A 15878-nucleotide genomic window follows, 5' to 3' on the forward strand; every position below is an offset into this window, starting at 1 on the left:
CAGGTAACGTCGCGACGGAGGAGCCAGCCGGATCTCCTTCGGGTAGATAACGCCGGCAGTCCAGTTGTGAAGGCCCGGTGGGGCTCCGCGTAGGCAGTAAACGGGTCCGGATAGGTGACTGCAGCCCAGGAGTGATTGACGGAGCTCAGGAGTGATTGACGGAGCTGGCTAGCTCCGGAGTAATTGATGTTTGCTCCGGAATCGACGAGAGCAGATAGACACACGGATAGCAGCTAGCTAGCTGTGAGATCCGGAAATTAATGTCCAGAGAGCAGTTGAAATCCAAGGACATGGAGAGAAAAATTGGTCCGGTATGTTCCGTTCCGAGCCGCGCTGCGCCGTACAAAACTGGCGATAGATTTTCGAGCTAAAGGATAGCTGATGACCACAAACCGTGGTTAGCTGAATACTAACGATTTACCAGTAAAGAAGCTAACTAGCTTCTGAACTAGCTTCTGATTAGCTTCTAGCTAGCTCCTGGCTAGCTTCTGGTTAGTTTCTGGCTAGCTTCTTGGAGTTTTTGGCTAGCTTCTGGCTAGCTTCTTGGAGGATTGCAGATTTGAGGTAAATAATACTTATTTATAAATATAAATTGGTGAGGCGGGTTGCAGGAGAGTGTTTTGAAGATGAGTTGATGGAAAATAAAAATAAAATGTACGTGAAAAAAAGTTGCAAATATATATATATATACAGGACACGACAAGACGAGGACAAAAGACGTCTGAACTGCTATGCCATCTCGGGCAGTGATGTGGCAACTTGGGACCAATACTTTATCTGTTGCGTTTATATTTTTGATCAGTATATTTGGGACCGCTCAGTAAAAAAATCTCTGTTGATCAGCAGTTTATCGACCAGATACAGTACAGATATAGTCATCTTTAGGGCCGGAGGAAAATAGCCACCATATCAAAGAGTCTAGTCAAGTGTTTATTATTACGGATTCTTATTCATGTGGCTTTTTTCTGTTTGCTTCTTCAAACTGCAGCTGTTTTTCTCCACAAGCTTCCTGACCCCTCGGTCCAGCCACACACACGCTTCCTGACCCCTCGGTCCAGCCACACACACGCTTCCTGACTGACCGGTTCTGTCTGGGCTGGTCAAGATGCTAGCCAGCCTGTCTGTGACTAGGAAAACACAGGCAGGTCTGAAATCCTTGGTATCAACAACAAGGAAGTGGAGGGGGAAACGTGTGTGTGTGTGTGTGTGTGTGTGTGTGTGTGTGTGTGTGTGTGTGTGTGTGTGTGTGTGTGTGTGTGTGTGTGTGTGTGTGTGTGTGTGTGTGTGTGTGTGTGTGTGTGTGTGTGTGTGTGTGTGTGTGTGTGGGTGCGAGTGCAAGTGAGGGGCGAATGCTTGCAGCTGAAATACAGAGATGTGTTGGTGGATAAACAGGAGCTTTTCATGTGTTTCCTTACAGCGTTATACCTCAACAGACCCCAAATCGACACAGGACACACCTGTATCTGTGTGTGTCCATGTGCTTGTGTGTGTGTCCATGTGTGTCCATTTGTGTGTGTGTCTGTGTGTGTGTCCCTGTGTGTGTCCGTGTATGTAGACTCACATGCTTTATGAAAAGTTGGGCCAGTCTCTCTGGTTCTGCTATACATTTCACCAGCTCGCCCATGAAGTAGCTAGAGAGAGAGAGACAGGTTACAAACACCACGCACACACACACACACACACACACTGTACAGTATCTCCGATACTCACTCTTTATGCCAGTCGAAAATTTGATGAATGTTTCCGAACACGATCTTGTCTTTTCCCTTCATGTCGTCTGGTATACCTTTATTAGTCATAGTGACCATGTAGCCCTGTACAGGAAACATACACCCAACCTCAGATCTCATATCCTGTAATTACTGACTGGGATTCAAGCCCAGGTCTCCTGCACACAACAAGCTAACCTGTTGAGCTAAAGTCTATGTAGTTCCGCCACATATAATGTACATACCTAATTACCTGGAAAACAACTATTTCTGACTTGGAAAAGCTTTCCAAACATAGGCAGGTTGGTATTATGTTGCCATAACATCACTGGGCCAAAAATAACTGTCTTCAAGTCTTCAATTTCTTCACCTAGAATATATCAAACTCTGTCAGATTAAAAGTTTTGTAACACGATACTAATATATATATTAATAAAATCAGACCCAATAAAATAAATGTCTGTTTTTGGAGCCAGACAAAGCCGTGTTGAAAGAAACTGAAGGTGTTGCGTTGACAATGATTTCCAGGCCAAATCATTGAATAAATGGGTGCCGGTTCTTCTTCTGCCTTGGTTGATACGAAAGTTGTCAGATTTCCAACTCCAGCAGTGAAACGGTGGTTTCTGCTGCCGCTGTTGATATCACTGTCCCTGGAAATGGTTCTAATACAGTATTCTCACCTCTACTATGCACCCCAGGTCTTCCACATACACTTTCTCTGTCTCTAGGAGTTCCTTCAGTACGTACCTGGACAGAGAGACGATACTAAGTGTTGGTCAATGAAAAGTCTTTCCAAACAGTCCTGTCTGTTTAAAGGGGTAATCTGCAGTTGTTACATACAGTTTTCGACTTTTAAAATAACTATATGTACAGTTGAAGTCAGAAGTTTACATACACTTATGTTGGAGTCATTAAAACTCGTTTTTCAACCACTCCACAAATGTCTTGTTAACAAACTATAGTTTTGACAAGTTGGTTAGGACATATACTTTGTGCATGACACAAAAAATAATTCCAACAATTGTTTATAGACAGATTATTTCACTTATAATTCACCGTCCCACCAATCCAGTGGGTCAGAAGTTTACATACACTAAGTTGACTGTGCCTTTAAACAGCTTGGAAAATTGCAGAAAATGATGTCATGGCTTTAGAAACTTCTGATAGGCTAATTGACATCATTAGAGTCAATTGGAGGTGTACCTGTGGATGTATTTCAAGGCCAACCTTCAAACTCAGTGCCTCTTTGCTTGACATCATGGGAAAATCAAAAGAAATGAGCCAAGATCTCAGAAAAATATTGTAGACCTCCACAAGTCTGGTTCATCCTTAGGAGCAATTTCCAAACGCCTGAAGGTACCGCGTTTATCTGTACAAACAATAGTACGCAAGTATAAACACCATGGGACCACGCAGCCGCCATACCGCTCAGGAAGGAGACGCGTTCTGTCTCCTAGAGATGAATGTACTTTGGTGCGAAAAGTGCAAATCAATCCTACCTTAAGGGAAGAATTCGGCAGTACCTGTATGGTTAGTGAGAAAGTCCATATTGCAAATGTACGGTCCCTTACTAGACGTCCGAAATCGTTTGTAAAATTCGCGGACGGCGTCGGGCCGAGCGGCAGGGCCGGACCTACCAGGAAGTCATCAAATGAACGTTGTCGGACATTCGGTTTCCGTTTTACAAAAATAATAAGATTTATGTCATTTTTCCCATGTCCCGGAAATTCCCACAAGAGGGCATAAGCAATCATATGGCTATTGCTACAAAACATCACGATTCACGACGGGGCCTTATCTCGAAAACTGAACTGAAATATTTAGAAGCCGAAACTCGGTGAGCGTAGGGGCGGCATAATGGGCAGTTGGCCCCGAACAAGATGGCGTCTAGGCCTCAACGGTTTTTGAGTTATGGCCATTTATCTGGGATTAAAGGTCCAAAATGAAAATAGAGAAATTATTTTTCCACTTCACGTCAAAGTCAAGGAGCCTCCGGTGTCAATAAAAAAGAACCAGCCATTTATCTATCGTCATTTAAGAGAAATCGTACAACGACACCTTGGTGATGTTCACGGATAGGTGTTTTTTTTTCAACGGTTACAGATCCAGTTGCAGGTTGTTCTTACGAATCTTTTTAAAGTGTGCTGCGGAGCTCTGCGAGATTTCTGTGATTTTCTATGATTTTCTGAAATAACACACACTCACTAAACCCTCCGTAAATAACTCAGTTCTTAACGTAAAGACTTAAAACTCGGGATTCTGTAAAGGCATACCCCAATCATGATATGAGTTTATTTATAGCTTCCTGTGCCAACCGGAAGTGCCTTTAATGGTGTCACAGTGGCAGTTTCCATGGGTTAAAAAGGTCAGATCTTTTCAAAACTTCATATGTGTGACTAGGTAACCCTCGTGAACTGTAAATCAGTCATTTCTCCCAGCAGATGTCAAAGAAAAGCTCTCACACGCACACACAGCAAGGATGGAGTGAAAAAGTGTGGTTCTTAAAGACACAGAGAGCAGGCAATGGCATAAACATAATGTCTAGGCCGTGCCGAGTTCAACGAGATATCCCGCTTGACCGTAGCTCGCTCGGTCTGAGCGCAGCGACCATTAGAAAAGTAGGCCCAAAATGAAGCCTGCCCCACAACGTCATTTGCTTTTGGGTGACAGTGAGAGAACCGTTAGGGTGAGAAGCACAATTCGACCTCAGGTATGTTCCTAAGGTCCTTCCGATCCGTGCAAGCCTAACGTTGACAGTGTGGCATTAACCCTTAATAGTTAAAAGATGGTGTTTACTTCAAAAGTTTGCATTGATTTCTCTCCCATAGGAATACATTGCCTTTACCCCTAAATTCAACCTGAAGTCTATATGGGTTATGAATGCCGTATGAACCTGTCTTTGGTAACAGTCCATCAGGCCAGTATGAGGTCTACCTGTGTTGATTCTAAGCTTCCTGGACCAACCGGAAGTGGTTAAAATCACCCTAAAAGTGTTTTTCCATTACCTGCCTGCAGTTTGATAGACATAGTGCATTCAACCCTGTGTAAATCAGTCAATTCTTAACGTAAGGACTTAAAACTCAGGATTCTGTAAAAGCATAGCCCAGTGAGGATATGTGTTGACTTATAGCTTCCTGTGACAACCGGAAGTGCCTTAATTGGTGTCTCAGGGGCTGTTTCGAGGGGTTAAAAAGTCAGATCTGTCCAAAACTTCATATGTGTGATTAGGCAACCCCCATGAACTGTAAATCAGTCATTTTTCCCATAAAATTTCAAAGGAAAACTAAATCACACAGACACACAACTTGGAAGGAGGGACGTATTGGGGGTTGTAGAGACAGACAGTGCCTCCAATAGTTAGCTTTGTTCGAGCTAAAAGAACCGTCAGACCTAGAGTTCCGAAACTTTAGAAACCTGTTCTAGACCTCGGGTCGATAGTGCGTGGTGAGTTAGGTGGCTCTAGAAGGTTCTCGGACCGAGAAATAGCCTCGTACATTTGCAATGATTTCAATTCATTTTGACCATTACGAAAATGGCGACATTTAGAAAAGTCTCAGAGACACAAGACTAGGTGCATTGGAACCGGCTCGGCCCATAGAGACGGACCCCAACGTTTCGGTCCGATCGCTCATTCAAGGACCCCATAGCAAGGCATGGAAAAAAGTGGATTTTCAGCACCAATTAGGGTTTTACTCGGGCACCGAAGGACCTATCGAGCCGAAACTCGGGATTCGGGGTCGCCTCACATAGGCCTTCACATAATGTCTGACCTGGACCCGCAGCTAGAACGTAACTATGTGTTTTACGTTTTTATTATGTTTTAAACTAATGGCGCTGTGAATTATGGGCCTGCTCTGACATATGTGATAGTTGGCTTCTAAATGAGTTGGAAAAAGTGGGTTTGGTGTCAATTGGTATCAGTTTGGTGTCAGAATGACATCTAATTGACTGGTGGACACTGACTTGCTAGTTGACTTTTGTACATTAGCAATATGTTTAAACGGAGAGGGACCATCACCAAAATGGCATTCTGAAATCAACACAAAAAATGGCATCACCATAGTCTCCAGGCTGTGCAGAGTTCAACGAGACGCCCGCTTGACCGTAGCTCGCTCTGAGTGCAGCGACCTTGAAAAAAAGAAGGCGCAAAAGGAAGCCTGGCCCTCAATGTCATTTGCTTTTGGGTGACAGTGAGAGAACCGTTAGGGTGAGAAGCACAATTCGACCTCAGGTACGTTCCTGAGGTCCTCCCGATCCGTGCAAGCCTAACCTTGACCATGTGGCATTAACCCTTAATAGTTAAAATAAGGTGTTTACTTCAAAGAGTTTGCATTGACTTCTCTCCCCATAGGAATACATTGCCTGCACCCCTAAATTCAACCTGAAGCCTATGTGGGTTATGAATGACTTATGAACCTGTCTTCTATGACAGTCCATCAGACCACTATGAGGTCTACCTGTGCCAATTATAAGCTTCCTGAAGCAACCGGAAGTGGTTGAAATCACCTTATCAGTGTTGATCCATACACTGCATGCAGTTTGATAGACATAGTGCATTCAACCCTGTGTAGATCAGTCAATTCTTAACTTAAAGACTTAAAACTCAGGATTCTGTAAGTGGCTATGTCAATCAAGACATGTGTTTACTTATAGCTTCCTGTGCCAACCGGAAGTGCCTTTAATTGGGTCACACTGTCTGTTTTGAAGGGTTAGAAAAGTCACATCTCTCCAAAACTTCATATGTGTGACCAGGTAACCCTCCTAAACTGTAAATCAGTCATTTCTCCCAGCAGATGTCAAAGAAAAGCTCTCACACGCACACACAGCAAGGATGGAGTGAAAAGTGTGGTTCTTAAAGACACAGAGAGCAGGCAATGGCATAAACATAATGTCTAGGCCGTGCCGAGTTCAACGAGATATCCCGCTTGACCGTAGCTCGCTCGGTCTGAGCGCAGCGACCATTAGAAAAGTAGGCCCAAAATGAAGCCTGCCCCACAACGTCATTTGCTTTTGGGTGACAGTGAGAGAACCGTTAGGGTGAGAAGCACAATTCGACCTCAGGTACGTTCCTAAGGTCCTTCCGATCCGTGCAAGCCTAACGTTGACCGTGTGGCATTAACCCTTAATAGTTAAAAGAAGGTGTTTACTTCAAATAGTTTGCATTGATTTCTCTCCCCATAGGAATACATTGCCTTTACCCCTAAATTCAACCTGAAGTCTATATGGGTTATGAATGCCGTATGAACCTGTCTTTGGTAACAGTCCATCAGGCCAGTATGAGGTCTACCTGTGTTGATTCTAGGCTTCCTGGACCAACCGGAAGTGGTTAAAATCACCCTAAAAGTGTTTTTCCATTACCTGCCTGCAGTTTGATAGACATAGTGCATTCAACCCTGTGTAAATCAGTCAATTCTTAACGTAAGGACTTAAAACTCAGGATTCTGTAAGTTTCTATGTCAATCAAGACATGGGTTTACTTATAGCTTCCTGTGCCAACCGGAAGTGCCTTTAATGATGTCACAGTGGCAGTTTCCAAGGGTTAAAAAGGTCAGATCTTTTCAAAACTTCATATGTGTGACTAGGTAACCCTCATGAACTGTAAATCAGTCATTTCTCCCAACAGATGTCAAAGAAAAGCTCTCACACGCACACACAGCAAGGCTGGAGTGAAAAGTGCGGTTCTCAAAGACACAGAGAGCAGGCAATGGCATAAACATAATCTCTAGGCCGTGCCGAGTTCAACGAGATATCCCGCTTGACCGTAGCTCGCTCGGTCTGAGCGCAGCGACCATTAGAAAAGTAGGCCCAAATGAAGCCTGCCCCACAACGTCATTTGCTTTTGGGTGACAGTGAGAGAACCGTTAGGGTGAGAAGCACAATTCGACCTCAGGTACGTTCCTAAGGTCCTTCCGATCCGTGCAAGCCTAACCTTGACCGTGTGGCATTAACCCTTAATAGTTAAAAGAAGGTGTTTACTTCAAAGAGTTTGCATTGACTTCTCTCCCCATAGGAATACATTGCCTGAACCCCTAAATTCAACCTGAAGTCTATATGGGTTATGAATGCCGTATGAACCTGTCTTTGATGACAGTCCATCAGGCCAGTATGAGGTCTACCTGTGTTGATTCTAAGCTTCCTGGACCAACCGGAAGTGGTTAAAATCACCCTAAAAGTGTTTTTCCATTACCTGCCTGCAGTTTGATAGACATAGTGCATTCAACCCTGTGTAAATCAGTCAATTCTTAACGTAAGGACTTAAAACACAGGATTCTGTAAAAGCATAGCCCAGTGAGGATATGTGTTGACTTATAGCTTCCTGTGCCAACCGGAAGTGCCTTAATTGGTGTCTCAGGGGCTGTTTCGAGGGGTTAAAAAAGTCAGATCTGTCCAAAACTTCATATGTGTGATTAGGCAACCCCCATGAACTGTAAATCAGTCATTTTTCCCATAAAATTTCAAAGGAAAACTAAATCACACAGACACACAACTTGGAAGGAGGGACGTATTGGGGGTTGTAGAGACAGACAGTGCCTCCAATAGTTAGCTTTGTTCGAGCTAAAAGAACCGTCAGACCTAGAGTTCCGAAACTTTAGAAACCTGTTCTAGACCTCGGGTCGATAGTGCGTGGTGAGTTAGGTGGCTCTAGAAGGTTCTCGGACCGAGAAATAGCCTCGTACATTTGCAATGATTTCAATTCATTTTGACCATTACGAAAATGGCGACATTTAGAAAAGTCTCAGAGACACAAGACTAGGTGCATTGGAACCGGCTCGCCCATAGAGACGGACCCCAACGTTTCGGTCCGATAGCTCATTCAAGGACCCCATAGCAAGGCATGGAAAAAAGTGGATTTTCAGCACCAATTAGGGTTTTACTCGGGCACCGAAGGACCTATCGAGCCGAAACTCGGGATTCGGGTCGCCCACATAGGCCTTCACATAATGTCTGACCTGGACCCGCAGCTAGAACGTAACTATGTGTTTTACGTTTTTATTATGTTTTAAACTAAAGGCGCTGTGAATTATGGGCCTGCTCTGACATATATGATAGTTGGCTTCTAAATGAGTTGGAAAAAGTGGGTTTGGTGTCAATTGGTATCAGTTTGGTGTCAAATGACATCTAATTGACTGATGGACACTGACTTGCTAGTTGACTTTTGTACATTAGCAATATGTTTAAACGGAGAGGGACCATCACCAAAAGTGACATTCTGAAATCAACCCTAACGAGCCATGGAGATGAACCAGAATCACTGCCCAGCTATCCCGAGTTCATCGGGCCAGTCAATTTCACATTCCTGCAGGATTTTTATAGCATGACAAATTCGTGATGGTACCTGCCCATTGAACCATATTGCAAATGCACAGTGACTTTGCAAAAGTGAGAAAACATAAACAAATGGACATGATGAAATCAACACAACGAGTGATGGAAATGTACAACTATCACTGCTCAGCCATCCTGTGTTCATCAGACCAGTCAATTTTGCATTTTTGAGCATGTCAAATTTCATATGGTAAATGCACATTGAAACATATTGCAAATGCGCGCGCACTTGCAATATGATTCTATAGTGTAAAAACATCACCTAATGGACATGATGAAATCAACACAACGAGTGATGGAAATGTACAACTATCACTGCTCGGCCATCCTGTGTCCATCAGACCAGTCAATTTTGCATTTTTGAGCATGTCAAATTTCATATGGTAAATGCACATTGAAACATATTGCAAATGCGCGCGCACTTGCAATATGATTCTATAGTGTAAAAACATCACCTAATGGACATGATGAAATCAACACAACGAGTGATGGAAATGTACAACTATCACTGCCCGGCCATCCTGTGTTCCCATAGCGAGCATTAATATCAGAATGACCGTAAATGCATTTACAACCATATTTTAATTTTTGGGTTACCAGTTGCACAACAATGCACGTGCATTTGCAATATGATTCTATAGTGAAAAACATCACCTAATGGACATGATGAAATCAACACAACAAGTGATGGAAATGTACAACTATCACTGCTCGGCCATCCTGTGTCCATCAGACCAGTCAATTTTGCATTTTTGAGCATGTCAAATTTCATATGGTAAATGCACATTGAAACATATTGCAAATGCGCGCGCACTTGCAATATGATTCTATAGTGTAAAAACATCACCTAATGGACATGATGAAATCAACACAACGAGTGATGGAAATGTACAACTATCACTGCTCGGCCATCCTGTGTCCATCAGACCAGTCAATTTTGCATTTTTGAGCATGTCAAATTTCATATGGTAAATGCACATTGAAACATATTGCAAATGCGCGCGCACTTGCAATATGATTCTATAGTGAAAAACATCACCTAATGGACATGATGAAATCAACACAACGAGTGATGGAAATGTACAACTATCACTGCTCGGCCATCCTGTGTCCATCAGACCAGTCAATTTTGCATTTTTGAGCATGTCAAATTTCATATGGTAAATGCACATTGAAACATATTGCAAATGCGCGCGCACTTGCAATATGATTCTATAGTGAAAAACATCACCTAATGGACATGATGAAATCAACACAACGAGTGATGGAAATGTACAACTATCACTGCTCGGCCATCCTGTGTCCATCAGACCAGTCAATTTTGCATTTTTGAGCATGTCAAATTTCATATGGTAAATGCACATTGAAACATATTGCAAATGCGCGCGCACTTGCAATATGATTCTATAGTGTAAAACATCACCTAATGGACATGATGAAATCAACACAACGAGTGATGGAAATGTACAACTATCACTGCTCGGCCATCCTGTGTCCATCATACCAGTCAATTTTGCATTTTTGAGCATGTCAAATTTCATATGGTAAATGCACATTGAAACATATTGCAAATGCGCGCGCACTTGCAATATGATTCTATAGTGTAAAAACATCACCTAATGGACATGATGAAATCAACACAACGAGTGATGGAAATGTACAACTATCACTGCCCGGCCATCCTGTGTTCCCATAGCGAGCATTAATATCAGAATGACCGGTAAATGCATTTACAACCATATTTTAATTTTTGGGTTACCAGTTGCACAACAATGCACGTGCATTTGCAATATGATTCTATAGTGAAAAACATCACCTAATGGACATGATGAAATCAACACAACAAGTGATGGAAATGTACAACTATCACTGCTCGGCCATCCTGTGTTCATCAGACCAGTCAATTTCACATTCCTGCAGGATTTTTATAGCATGACAAATTCGTGATGGTACCTGCCCATTGAACCATATTGCAAATGCACAGTGACTTTGCAAAAGTGAGAAAACATAAACAAATGGACATGATGAAATCAACACAACAGGTGATGGAAATGTACAACTATCACTGCTCAGCCATCCTGTGTTCATCAGACCAGTCAATTTTGCATTTTTGAGCATGTCAAATTTCATATGGTAAATGCACATTGAAACATATTGCAAATGCGCGTGCACTTGCAATATGATTCTATAGTGAAAAACATCACCTAATGGACATGATGAAATCAACACAACGAGTGATGGAAATGTACAACTATCACTGCTCGGCCATCCTGTGTCCATCAGACCAGTCAATTTTGCATTTTTGAGCATGTCAAATTTCATATGGTAAATGCACATTGAAACATATTGCAAATGCGCGCACTTGCAATATGATTCTATAGTGTAAAAACATCACCTAATGGACATGATGAAATCAACACAACGAGTGATGGAAATGTACAACTATCACTGCCCGGCCATCCTGTGTTCCCATAGCGAGCATTAATATCAGAATGACCGGTAAATGCATTTACAACCATATTTTTATTTTTGGGTTACCAGTTGCACAACAATGCACGTGCATTTGCAATATGATTCTATAGTGTAAAAACATCACCTAACGGAGATGATGAAATCAACACAACGAGTGATGGAAATGTACAACTATCACTGCTCGGCCATCCTGTGTTCATCAGACCAGTCAATTTTGCATTTTTGAGCAAGGTCAAATTTCATATGGTAAATGCACATTGAAACATATTGCAAATGCACGTGCACTTGCAATATGATTATATAGTGAAAAAACATCACAAAATGGACATGATGAAGTCAACACAACGAGTGATGGAAAGGAACAACTATCACTGCCCGGCCATCCCGAGTTCATCAGGCCAGTCAATTTTGCATTTCTGCAGGATTTTTGAGCATGTCAAATTTCTTACGTCATTTGGCCCACAAAAAATCCTTATGCACAATTTAAAAAAATATATAAAAAAATATGATAATAAAATTGGACAAAAGTATATTCATACAGTTCTTACACATGTGTAATTGACAAAAAATTGAAAGAATTTCAAAAAACGGTCCAGAAAGCACTTTTTTAAGGGTGTGTGAAGTTTTTACAAAATTTTGACATTTTTGACTTTTGACTTTTGACTTCCTATGAAATCATATTGGAATTGGACAAAACATATTCCTTATGCGCATGTAAAAAAAAAAAAAAAAAATTATGATAATAAAATTGGACAAAAGTATATTCATACAGTTCTTACACATGTGTAATTGACAAAAAATCGAAAGAATTTCGAAAAACGGTCCAGAAAGCACTTTTTATGGGTGTGTGAAGTTTTTACAAAATTTTGACATTTTTGACTTTTTGACTTTGACTTCCTATGAAATCATATTGGAATTGGACAAAACATATTCCTTATGCGCATATAATTTAAAAAAAAATTATGATAATAAAATTGGACAAAAGTATATTCATACAGTTCTTACACATGTGTAATTGACAAAAAATCGAAAGAATTTCGAAAAACGGTCCAGAAAGCACTTTTTTATGGGTGTGTGAAGTTTTTACAAAATTTTGACATTTTTGACTTTTGACTTTTGACTTCCTATGAAATCATATTGGAATTGGACAAAACATATTCCTATGCGCATATAAAAAAAATTAAAAAATTATGATAATAAAATTGGACAAAAGTATATTCATACAGTTCTTACACATGTGTAATTGACAAAAAATCGAAAGAATTTGAAAAACGGTCCAGAAAGCACTTTTTAAGGGGTGATAAGTTTTTGAAAAAAGTTCATTTTTTCAAAATTTTACTTTTTGGACATTAATTTGGGTTACATATCCAATATGAAAAACCCCGGTGGAGCGCATTTGCCCCCTGTTGAATTTTTAAAGTGTTACAACTGGCAATTACCATATGGCATTTGCAATACACTTTGGATGAATCAACGCCGAATTGGGTGGTATTGGCCAATGTGTATATGGTTTGTCCGATGCCAATGACATGCCATTCATTTTTGTCCAATACAGGGGGTATTCCTTACTGGAGAAATGTCCTCTGGTCTGATGAAACAAAAATAGAACTGCTTGGCCATAATGACCATCGTTATGTTTGGATGAAAAAGGGGGATGCTTGCAAGCCGAAGAACACCATCCCAATCGTGAAGCACAGGGGTGGCAGCATCATGTTGTGGGGGTGCTTTAATGCAGGAGGGACTGGTGCACTTCACAAAATAGATGACATCATGAGGAGGGAAAATAATGTGGATATATTGAAGCAACATCTCAAGACATCAGTCAGGAATTTAAAGCTTGGTGGGTCTTCCAAATGGACAATCCTTCACCAAAACAGTGGTGGGGTGAACCCATTTGTAATTGTTTTAACTGCAGATTGCCCCTTTAAGATAATTATTTGCAGCCATACATGATGCTCATGAAAATGCTGTGTTGTACATCAAACTTTGGTCAGTTTTAGAGTAAGGGGTAGTAAGGGCAGTGTTGTGTAATTACAGTTGAGTCACTTACATGCTCTTCTCTAAGGCACTCCTCCTCTCCTCCTCACTGTCAGCCGCTGATGATTGGCTGGGGGTGTTGTCCATCAATACTGAGACATTGTCATCTGGATAGACATTGGTGGCCTGAGTATCCTGGTCAAACAGACGGGACAGGGAATAGGGTTATGATATAATCTGTGGTCCGTTGACAATCTGAAGATAGAGAGAGAGAGAACGGTAAAATGGAGGGATAGAGGAAGAGAGAAAGATGGAGGCAATGTGTTAGATAGATCAAATAAGGAAGAGGGAGGCAGGGTGAGGTAAAGAGAGAAGGAGAGGCAAAGTGAGAGAGAGAATGGGAGGATAATGATGCAGGTCGCCAAGGTGACAAGAGAGGGAGGGAGAGCAGCCAGACACTATGGACCAGAATGAAGGGGATCTCACTGTCACTAATAATGGTGTAAGGCAGGGTTTCCCAAATGAGTTGGTTATTTTTATAAGCCAGGACAAAGTTTAGGAACTCTGGTGTTGTATGTGGTGAAGTCACCATGAAAAAGAAAGGAAGGGGGAGGTAGAGAGGGCTACAGACCAGCTCAAAAAAAGCGACCCGGTACAAAACATTGAAATATTGGACAAGTAACGGAGTGTGGTGTCTTGACGTTGACCTGAGGGGTAGGTTTCATGACAGTCATAAATACCTCTTCCCCCCTTTTTCCTCTCTCTACTAGAGGTCGAACGATTAATCTGAATGGCCAATTAATTAGGGCCGATTTCAAGTTTTCATAACAATCGGAAATCAGTCAGTATTTTTGGGCGCCGATTTGCCGATTTAAAAAAATCATAATAATAATTTTCAACACCTTTATTTAATCTTTATTTGATTAACTAGGCAAGTCAGTTAAGAACACATTCTTATTTTCAAAGACGGCCTAGGAACAGTGGGTTGTTCAGGGGCAGAACAACAGATTTTCACCTTGTCAGCTCGGGGGATCCAATCTTGCAACCTTACAGTTGACTAGTCCAACGCAATAACGACCTGCCTCTCTCTTGTTGCACTCCACAAGGAGACTGTTACGGGAATGCAGTAAGCCAAGGTAAGTTGCCAGCTAGCAATAAATGTGTCTTATAAAGAACAATCAATCATAACCACTAGTTAACTACACATGGTTGATGATATTACTAGATATTATCTAGCGTGTCCTGCGTTGCATATAATCTGACTGAGCATACAAGTATCTGACTGAGCGGTGGTAGGCAGAGCAGGCACGTAAACATTCATTCAAACAGTACTTTCGTGCGTTTTGCCAACAGCTCTTCGTTGTGCGTCGAGCATTGCGCTGTTTATGACTTCAAGCCTATCAACTCCCGAGATGAGGCTTGTGTAACCGAAGTGAAATGGCTAGCTAGTTAGCACACACTAATTGTTGTTTTGTTGCTGGTTCGAGCCCAGGGAGGAGCGAGGAGAGGGACGGAAGCTATACTGTTACACTGGCAATACTAAAGTGCCTATAAGAACATCCAATAGTCAAAGGTTAATGAAATACAAATGGTATAGAGGGAAATAGTCCTATAATTCCTATAATAACTACAACCTAAAACTTCTTAACGGGGAATATTGAAGACTCATGTTAAAAGGAACCACCAGCTTTCATATGTTCTCATGTTCTGAGCAAGGAACTGAAACGTTAGCTTCCTTACATGGCATGTATTTTACATGGAACATATTGCACTTTTACTTTCTTCTCCAAGACTTTGTTTTTGCATTATTTAAACAAAATTGAATATGTTTCATTATTAACTTGAGGCTAAATTGATTTTATTGATGTACTGTTGTAATTGTCTTATTACAAATAAAGAAATAAAAAATCGTCCGATTTAATCAGTATCTGCTTTTATGGTCTCGATATCGGCATTGAAAAAAGTCATAATAGGTCGAGCTCTACTCTCTACCCTACTGATGTTACATTTGCAAAAACCTTGGTTAACATAGAGATTCTGGGAACATCAGAAGGTGGGGGGAAATTAACTGTATTCTGGTAATCCGAACAATTGAACATATGGGGTGGTACTTAACCTGTTACTCCTACCCCCTACTTTTTCGAACATTCTGTTAAAAATTGCGCAACATATCAGCGCCCTGCTACTCATGCCAGGAATATAGTATATGCATATGATTAGTATGTGTGGATAGAAAACACTCAGACGTTTATAAAACTGGTTAAATCACGGCTGTGACTATAACAGTACGTGCGTTTCATCGAAAAGTGCAGGAAGATCTGATCACTGAAAATGGGAAAATATATCCATGCGCCACTTCAACCCATTGTTAAACGTGAACCACATTAAATGGGG

The 15878-nt window shown here is 41.4% G+C and overlaps 1 protein-coding gene across 1 annotated transcript in view; it reads right to left on the reverse strand.

The window, feature by feature from the left end:
• Positions 1-15878, reverse strand: part of LOC118376209 (rho guanine nucleotide exchange factor 25-like) — a 123996-nt gene that overhangs the window by 35308 nt on the left and 72810 nt on the right. Inside the window, exons 4-7 of the mRNA XM_052484938.1 lie at positions 13558-13679; positions 2390-2456; positions 1711-1814; positions 1562-1631 (exon numbers count right to left, since the gene is read on the reverse strand). Of these exons, the coding sequence (XP_052340898.1) occupies positions 1562-1631; positions 1711-1814; positions 2390-2456; positions 13558-13679 (363 nt within the window). The remainder of the gene's footprint in view (positions 1-1561; positions 1632-1710; positions 1815-2389; positions 2457-13557; positions 13680-15878) is intronic.

The sequence above is a fragment of the Oncorhynchus keta genome, chromosome 28 (assembly GCF_023373465.1).
Source record: "Oncorhynchus keta strain PuntledgeMale-10-30-2019 chromosome 28, Oket_V2, whole genome shotgun sequence".
NCBI classification, from domain to species: domain Eukaryota; kingdom Metazoa; phylum Chordata; class Actinopteri; order Salmoniformes; family Salmonidae; genus Oncorhynchus; species Oncorhynchus keta.